Source organism: Sinocyclocheilus anshuiensis, unplaced genomic scaffold (genome assembly GCF_001515605.1).
Source record: "Sinocyclocheilus anshuiensis isolate Anshui unplaced genomic scaffold, SAMN03320099.WGS_v1.1 scaffold708, whole genome shotgun sequence".
Classification (NCBI taxonomy): Eukaryota; Metazoa; Chordata; class Actinopteri; order Cypriniformes; family Cyprinidae; genus Sinocyclocheilus; species Sinocyclocheilus anshuiensis.
Genome location: NW_015555881.1, coordinates 2,913,686 through 2,923,910, shown reverse-complemented (window position 1 = coordinate 2,923,910; position 10,225 = coordinate 2,913,686). Strand labels below are relative to the sequence as shown.

Genomic DNA, 10,225 nt, shown 5'->3' with positions numbered 1-10,225 from the left:
TTTTACCACAGGTAAGGCACAATGTGAAGCCTAAGATTTTTTTATATTAATATCAATTATAATATGTATGTATTTATATTTAAAATAATATTAACATCAATGAATAATAATAGTTTGTTTTTATTATTAATTTTTAGACACTGTGTGAAGCCTAAGAAAAATAGGAACGTTGATGTTAATGTTTTCATAGGCTTCTCATTGTGTCTAAAATTAGTAATAAAATAATATTATTAAAAATGAATTTTAATTAATTTATATTAATAATAATATTAGTATTAACATTCGAAACAAACAACTGAACTATTCAAGTAATTTACAAAAAATTATTTAAATAATAAATATAATTGTAAGTTTAATAAAAATAACTTTGGTTAATATTAATAATTATATTTTATTAATCATTTTAGACACTGTGTGAAGCCTAAGAAAAATATAAAATATTAATATTTAGATTAATATTAATATTTTACCTCATGGTGTGTCTAAAAATAAATAAAATATGTATTAATAATTAATAATATTAATATTAGCATTAATATTTAAAACAAACAACTGAACTTTTCCAATAATATAGTTCTTTATAAAAAATACACATTTTACAATTTCATTTATTAAATTTTACATTTATTTAATTTTATCAACATAAAATGTTTTAACGTTAGATTAGATGATTAGATTCGTAAATACATGCTTTGGAATTTTTCGAGCTTTCAAAACAAATTGAAACCTAGTTGTGACTACCACGGCGTGGCTTGTTCCCGTCTGTGAAGTTCTCCACAGACAGGTTTGATTGATGAATGTTGCTATTTAACTGCGAGTTTAAGACTATGAGACAGGTGTTTTTGAAGCTTGTGTGACAAGCTTATATATCCACGCAAGTGTGAATGCCAAAAGAGCAAACCAGATTTTAGTTTTGTGTGAGCATCAGTGTGTGTAAGCGATACTCCACCCTCTCTCTGACCTGAACATGGCCTCCCCCTTGAGCTGAACTACAGGCCTCAGCCGGAAGGGAGGAACTTCCTGTAAAACTAGCAGAGCACAGCTCTCCCTCTCTCCCTCCGTCTCTTGCAGTCTTCAAACGGGTTGTCATATTTCTCACCAGGCAGTGACCACAGAAACCTTAACCGTACAGGTGTCAGACTAAACATGATCTACATGGTCCACAATGTTGCATTTGAGAGCGTTTTGTCCATACGTTGAGATAATCAAAAGTGAAATCTCTCATTTAACTTCAATTAGAAAGACTGACAATTCTAGGTATGAACTTTCTTTGCAACAGGCATCTCAAAGACGTATGCAAAAGCATTTGGGCTTCACAGATGCTGTCGCGTGGGAATAATTCTTCCCAAAGGAATACGGTTCGATTGGTGGTAAACACGTGTTGTTCTCTGAGAAATCTGGCTTTTGGGGAGGTAGAGGTTTAAAGTGAAACTGTGAAACTAGTGGTTTTCTCTGTCATGCGTTCGCTCTCTGGGAGAGTACCCAGCTCATTAGGAACGTTGTGTCTGTACACCACACTGCTAGACAAAACACCTCCCTAACTATGCCAGCAAACACATACAGATGTTCACAGCGTTTTTCTCTTTCCCAGACTATCAGATGTTTGTGACACTCTTGCGTTTAATCGTGTTTGTTTACCTGTAGATTCTATCTACAGAGCATTCACACAGAATACGGTTTCAAATAGGTTCATCATTCAAACGTTTTTTTTTTGGGCAAACATTTGTTGTTGTTGCTTATATCATACTGTATATCAGTGTTGCTATTGTTAACAAAAACGAAAATGAAAATTAGAAAGTTTAAGCTGAAGTACTAAAATGAACCAAAAACTAAAATAAAAATTAATAAAAAAAATATATAAAAATGACAAAAATTTAGGGCTGCACAATTAATCGAATTTCTAATCGCGATTACAATTACGGATGCCACAATTACGTAATCATTCAAAGGGGCAATTAATCGTTCAAAGTCCACTTATGTTATTCTGCACGCTTAAGATATGTTTTTTCTAAGATATTTTCTAAGATGTTTTTTTTAAGATATATTTTTCTTTTCTAAATGTTATCTTAAGGGGTTTTCCATTGTTTTAGTTTTAGTATAACATTATAATACCATTACTTTTTAACCTTTTTAACCAATCCGATGTATATTTGACATTTGAGGCTTAATACTATAAGAAAGCACTACAGTTAGAGTAGTTAGAGTGTTTTCAGTTTGTTTATTTTCATATAAAAATACGGCATGCAGTTGCATCAAACAATGGTATAAACATCATTCAATGTAAATTGTGATAATCATAATTAATAATTGCAATTACAATTTCAAGGGAATAATCGACAATTATGATTTTTGTCATACTCGTGCAGCCCTAATCGCTGCACATTTAATAGAAAAACATCAAATATCGGTCAATCTCTCATATGTATTGATACAATGGTATAAAAAAAAAACTATTTAAAAAAACATGGAGTTGCAGTTACCCTGTTGATTTTGCTTGAGATTTTAGGTTATTTTGCTTATTTCATATTAGTGGAAAGAAAATATCCAAAATACATATGTAAGTGTTTGTTTTATTGCACTCACATCTATTTGTGTCTGTTGATTTCAATTCCAATGCATATCTTTAAAAGTTTTTTCTCCACTTCAGCAGCACTTACATACACCAAAACTTAGAGTTTTATTCCTCTCTATATTCTGAAGATTTTTATTGTGGGATTTGTTCATATATCATTCGCACTGATTTATATAACGTTTTATATCTAAAAACATGGTTAAAATGCATATATTTAAAGGCTGTGAGTTTGTTTGTCCACTTCAGCAGCACTTACATACACCAAAACTTACAGTTTTATTCCTCTCTATATTCTGAAGGTTTTTACTGAAGGGATTGTTCATATATCATTCACACTGATTTATATGACATTTTGTTCCTAAAGATGTGGTGAAAATGTATTTTTTCTGTCTGTTGACATTATTTTTTGATTTATGGAGTGATTAAAAGAGAAATCCAAAATCCCCTATATAAAAACCTTTAATATGTTAGCAAAACCAAACAAGAATTTTGCATAAGGCTTTATCCAATATTCATATGTATTTTCTGGAAATTTGTGCAAATTAGTACATATTTATTAGATGATGCCTCATTTTCATATTTAAACATACTGTTTCAGACATTTTATAATACAACACAATTGTCTTAATGTACTGTGATATATATCTAATATCTATTAGTTAATATTTTACCCTATTCACCTGTGATTTTTTTTTTTTTTGGCTTAAAAGAATCTGAGATACAGGATTTATTTTCAGATTGTATGGATTTGTTCTATATGGACGTATGGTGTTCATTTTATTAATGCAGGTCTTAAATCTGATTTCTAAAACTCTGCAGATACTCTGGAACAAGCTCAAGAATAAACTAAAGTAAAAGCAAACAAAAGAAAGGAAGAGCGAGAGCTGTACACATGCAGCATCTGTGCTCAATGTGTGTGTTTTTCCGGAGTGACGTTCTGTCTGTGGCATTCCTGTCCTATTCCAGCTCTCTTCTGGATTTCGTTCCCACTTCCAGATTCACGGTCCTTTGGATTAGCAGGATTTATAAAGATGTGTGTCTGAATCCAGCAACACGTCAGGATCTCTCAAGGAAACACAACGACCGTCCTCAGAAACGGTTAAACGTTCAGAAGAACAAGAAAGATGGTTTATGTCACTGATAAAACGGACGGATCTCGCTGAATGTGATTCATGTGTGATGTTTGTCCGTGTTTGTGTGTATGAAATGTGTTTTGGACATTTAGCATCTGTGTGCAGTCAAATGTACAGTGTTGAAATGAGCGCAGTGATCTTCATGTGCTCCGCATCGTGATTCAGATCAATGCAGCAGATTTCGCTGTGTGTTTGGACACAGGTCATGCATGTGGTAGATGTTGACCTCTTGTTTGACCTTTGAGGATTCAGAGTGGGATGCCGCCTGGTAAATGTTCAGATCAGAACAGAGTACAATGATTCCTGTGTGTGGAAGAGTATATATTTTGTGGTATTTATTTATTTTATGCTCTAAGTGTTTTTGTGCTTTTCCTGTAACTGATTCAGCACATGTTTTCACCATGGTAGAAAACTGAAAAATTCACCACGGTAACCATAGTTTTTCCTGACAAAATACCATAGTCACATTACAGTGTTAAGTGGGTTTTAGCACCACTGTTATTAAAAATGAAATGAAGCAAAAGCACAGACTCATATGTGACCCTGGACTACAAAACTAGTCATAAGGGTCAATGTTTCGAAATTGAGATTTATTCATATGAAAGCTGAATAAATAAGATTTCCATTGATGTATGGTTTCTAAGGATAGGACAATATTTGGCCGAGATACAACTATTTAAATATCTGGAATCAGAGGGTGCAAAAAAATCTAAATATTGAGAAAATCATCTTTAAAGTTGTTCAAATGAAGTCCTTAGCAATGCATATTACTAATCAAAAATTAAGTTTTGATATATTTATGGTAGGAAATTTACAAAATATCTTCATGGAACATGATCTTTACTTAATATCCTAATGATTTTTGGCATAAAAGAAAAATCAATAATTTTGACCCATACAATGTATTTTTGGCTATTGCTACAAATATACCCCAGCGACTTAAGACTGCTTTTGTGCTGCAGGGTCACAACTGTACAACTGTAACTGGATATTTAGTAAATTACGGTTTTGTTTTGAGCGATTAATGTTTGAAGGTTTACATTGGTAAGTAGTTTTCTTGTCTTTATTTCGTTGGGCTGTTGACATAAAATGTTTTATTCAAGATTAACAGTTATAAAACGCACCTGCTGAGATGTTCGTCGTCATTTATAATCATGTTAGAGTTATAGTGATGTTCTTTGTTTTACTCTATGGATACCATGGTCATTTTTGAGAGATAGTATCATTTTTTTGTATTTGAAGGTTTACTGTAATAAATAGTTTTGTTTTCATTCATTCAAATGGGTGTTTGACACATAAATGTCTAGAAAACACAATTGCTTTCATCTTAGCTTTTGATTATTTTAGAGTTATAATAACTGTAGTATGTTTTTTGTTTTACTCTGGTTACCAAGGTACATTTTTTGAGCAATTAGTATTTAAAGATTTACACTATGTATGATTAATTATGATTATTTTAGAGTTATGATGGTAGTATGTACTTTGTTTCACTCTATAGTAACTTCCATATTATTTGTTTTAAAAGGCAGTTTAAATATTACTACTTAGCTTACTCTATAATTCATTTTTGAGAGATTTTAGAGTTTGAATGTTTACAGTAGTAAATAACTTTGTTGTCTTTATTCAAACAGGCTTTTGATGCATAAAACATCTAGAAAACACAACTGCTGCGATTTTCATCTTAATTCATGATGATTTTAGAGTTATAATGACTGTAGTATGTTTTTTGTTTTACTCTATGGTTACCATGGTATATTATCGTGAGGTATGCCAATGACTTTAGTAGTTAGTGTAGTGAATAGCACCGTTGTCTTATTCAAAAAGCCTCTGGTCACATACATTAAAACACATTTTGGAGGTTTCTAAAGCGTAACAGAGACTGAGCTCAGGTCTGACAGAACAGAAGCGCAGGAGAACATGAGCAGGACTCTGTAATTGGGCTCATTTGATTAAGACTGGATGAGGTCACAAGACTTTAACAATATTTGCTGTGTGTGTGTTTGGCGGTGGTCCCAGTGCAGCTAAAGGCAGGACGCATTCAAGCATGTTCCTCTATATAATTAACAGCCTGTAGACGAGTGTTTGTGAGACTTTGAGAAGGTCTTTATTCTGCTAATACCAGATTTCACATGCCCGCTTGCTTCCAAAGAGAGGCCTGCTTGTCGCTGAGTTCCCTTGTGTTTTTTTGTTCTCTTAACAGTTGCAACATCAGTAAAACAAAAAAAAACAAGTCAAACATCTTCATGCTCTCAAACCAGAGCAACTAGTCGATGCATGATTGCGTGCATTTGTTCGTCAAAGCGTCTGACTGTAATAACCTGAGCTTGTGATGTTTGAGGCGTTTGACGCCAGCTGTCTGTTCAACATGCGCGAATTCATGCGACCGCCACTGATTTCTGAGGTTACGTCCCTGATCTGCTTGTTTTGGCTTGGCCTTGCCGGTTTAAAGGACTTTATTAAAAGCTTATTTTTAGACCTAATTGAAGAATTATTAATGAATGTGCTAATGATCCGTCCTCTCTCTCTTTAAACAGGTAAAACGGAGCGAGCGTCATATTCTTACGGACGGGACCCCAGCATTCACGGCTGTCAGGTAAGAGACTTTAATTACTGTAATAGTTACTCTTTAACAGCTCAAGAGACTCAGTTGTGTCTCAGATGTTTCTCCTAAAGTGGGAGAAACTCAATCAGGCTCAAATGAGTCACTAGTCGTCATCCGGTTAGAGTCTGGAGGTGTAAAATGAATGTGGAGCATTGGACAAGAAATGTTTGAGATCTCTGACTTTGCATCTGGGCAGATCTGAGCACAGTTTGAGACGTTATTAAACTCTAGAGGAGAGACTTGTGAGATTACTATGAGAAACATCTGACAGGATTCCCATGATACTGGAAAATGATACATGTGATTAAAATCCATAGAAATGAAAAAAGCTTCCATGGAAATTGACAGTTTTCTAGTTATGTTCAGTTTCTTTGGCTAGAAATGACTCTTTATGAGCAAGAAAAAAAATATATGTTCAAACGCCAGATACAGCTTCAAGAATAGACCTGTTTCAATTCAGTCGCTCCATCCTGCGTTCATTTAGCTTTTTGGAGTCTACTAATTTGTGCTTTTTATGCTTGTATGTATATATGTATGTATTTACTTATTTAGTTATTCATTCGCTGTTACTTCATTTTGAATATGTATATATTTTTTATTTTATATTTAAAAAATGTATATATAATATATATATATATATATATATATATATATATAAAGCTGAACTCACCTTTTCTCATAAGATCGCCAAACTTGTATACTGTTTGCAATATTCATGCACTATATACATTTGAATGGCTAATGACAAATTTCCAACCAAACGAGTGAATTTGCAGTGAATATAAATGAGAAATGAAATGTCTTTGTTTCTGGTGCAGTAGTGCATTGCATTAGTGCTTCAGATGAACTTAAATGATGCATTAACAGCCGTGTTCACCCACAATTCCTCTGTTTTGGTATGTTACAGATCAACAGACACTGTATATGATGCCTGAACTCATGAGGCATCTGAAAATGTGTGTGTGTGTGTGTGTGGTGCTGGGTGTGTGTGTGTGTGTGTGTGTGTGTGTGTGTGTGTGTGTGTGTGTGTGATGATGGCATTCCAGAGCAGTGTGAACACTTCATCTTCATCATCATCATCATCATCAGAATAGTCTGTGGCTTTTCAGAATGGAATACTAGCCTACTGCACACTGCATACTATTTAAAACATTTAATAATAATATTCCACAATACATTTTTTACTGTATTTTTGATCAAATAAAAACAGTCTTGATGAGCAGAAGAAAATTCTTTCAAAAACATTTAAAAAATCTTAATTATTCCAAATGGTTGTGTATACATTATACATTAATTATATTATTTATTATACAACACATAACAATAATAAAAATAAATAGATAAATAAAAATTAAGCATAAATAAATACATTTTTCTATTATTCCAAATGGTGGTGTACATATAAATTACAAGTTTATTATATGATTTATTATAAAAACACATAATAATAATAATAATAATAATAATAATAAATCATTAAATAAAATTACAAATAAATAAATATATTATTCTATTTTTCCAAATGGTGGTGTATATGTAAATGATACATTTATTATATTATTTATTTTAAAATACATAATAATAATAATAATAATTATTATTATTAATATTCCTAGAGGTAGTGAATACATACATTATACTTTTAATATATTATTTATTATAAGACCACACAACAACAACAACAATAATAATAATAATACATAGTATTAAAATAACAATAAATAAAAAAAAATTAATAAATAAATATATAATAATAAAATCTTAATTATTCCAGATGGTAGTGTATATATAAATTACACATTTCTTATTTTATTTATTATAAAACACATGATAATAATAATAATAATAATAATAATAATAATTTAAAGAGAAAATTAGTAACATATATTTAGAAATGTATAATTTATGTACATAATAATGTATTGTCTAATATATTATTATTGATTAAAATTGCAACATACAGTCGTGAGGTCATGTGACATCAGTGCAATATAATACTGTTTGGAATGTGTATTATTGTATACTGTATCACATGATAACATCTTTTAAATAGTAAGCAGTAGGCTACTATTCCATCCCAAATAGCCTGATACTCCAATAATCTCCAGAGATCTGAAACATACGTTCCATGACATGATCAGAGACCAGGCCCATCCCACAATCCTCTCTGCTCAGGACACACGCTGTATCACACACCCTCCGGTGTCGGTGCGATCGGCGCACGCGGCCAGTCAAAAGATGAGCGCTTCACACTCAGAGACAAACACCTCGCAAACGGAGGAAGGAGAGAGGAAATCTACACCTCTCCTCATCCTGTCTGCATCTGCGTCTCACTATCATGCACTCGTCCTCAGACAGGAAGAGAGCAGAGACGCCGCTGACATCCACAGCCTTTTATCTGCACGCTAAAATGCAATGAATAGGTAAATGCCAGGATAAATGAATATTTGTAAACCCATTAAAGTGGAGGTGATGTTTGCGGAGTCTCAAAATAATCCTCAGCGTGTGTGTGTGTGTGTGAGTGTGTGTGTGTGTGTGTGTGTGAGAGAGAGAGAGTCCTCACACTGATTTCTGGCTCTCGTCACCTAGCAGAGCTTTAGCACAGGAAGAGGAATTGGATGCAAAGAGACGGCAGGTGAAGAGACACACACACACGGGCCTTTTTACAGCGGGGCTTTTAACAAGAGGCAATTAACACTTTGACGTGCAACAAGGAGAAAAGTACTCGAGCAGACAAGCAGCTAAATATCAGAGAGACACGAGGAGTCGTCACACACACACGCATAAGTGTAAATCACCGCTTTTTCATACAAAAAATATCCAGAGTTAAACATCAAATCATAAACGAGTCAACACAGAGCGAACGATGAGAGAATCACATCAAAAACAAGCTGGATGCTTCATGAGTGTGAATGCCATCCAGGGTTATTATAATTAGCTAAAACCCTCATTTTATTTTGTTTTGATGTATTTTAAATCAATTTTTTTTATTCCTTTGCTTGTATTGCTATTTTTATTTTTATATATCTTTTGTGATTATTTTAATATTTATTTTTTTTTAAATGTAAAACACTTTGATTACCATTGTGCATGAAATGTTATGTATAAATAAAATTGCTTGCTAAAACTTAAACCATAAAGCAACATTTTCATTGACCTGTTCATGGTTTACATTTTGAGACCAACCCTAAAAGTGTTTTAGCCAATATACACTTTTAAAATTTCACCCAGACAGCGTCTGTAAACCAGCAGGATCAAACCAAAATCTGATGATAATGAGGGAACTGTGAAATGAAATCATAAAAATGTAAAAAAAAAAAAATTAAGACAAAAATCAAAATGAGTTGTCGAGAAGCTAATAATTAATGAATTCATAAAAAAATAAAACAGCAATAACTAATTTATAACAAAAACAATCAAAATGAATTGATGAGAAGTTAATGAATTCATAAGAAATAAAATAAAAATTAATAATTTTAAAATAAAAACAACCTAAATAAGTTGATGAGAAGCTAATAATTAATGAAATCATTAAAATGTGAAATGAAAATAAGTTTAAAATGAAAATCTAAACGAGTCGATAAGAAGCTAATAATTAAATTATACATATAAAATGTAAATACATTTAAAATAAAAAAATTAAAGATTAAAAAACAAAGCACTCCACGTGCTAAAAAAGAGGGAATATTTTATTTGTTTACCTGCATGTCATGTGACGTGTGATGAAATGTTCACTTAAAATCTAGTTATTTACAAGTACGTTATTTTATTACTACATTTGATAAAAATAGATGCAAAGTAACAAAATGTATTTGTGTTTCATTTTATCTTCTGATTGGTCAACACTGTCAGGCAATACACAGCAACAGAAACAAGTGGACAGATGTGTGTTTGTGTGTGTGTGTGTGTGTGTGTGTG

At 32.2% G+C, this 10,225-nt stretch overlaps 1 protein-coding gene across 2 annotated transcripts in view; it reads left to right on the top strand.

Moving 5' to 3' along the window:
- Window positions 1-10,225, top strand: part of LOC107675755 (transcription factor 4-like) — a 171,697-nt gene that overhangs the window by 80,029 nt on the left and 81,443 nt on the right. For both annotated transcript variants that reach the window (XM_016470181.1, XM_016470179.1), the window contains one exon: window positions 6,240-6,298. In XM_016470181.1, the coding sequence (XP_016325667.1) occupies window positions 6,240-6,298 (59 nt within the window). The remainder of the gene's footprint in view (window positions 1-6,239; window positions 6,299-10,225) is intronic.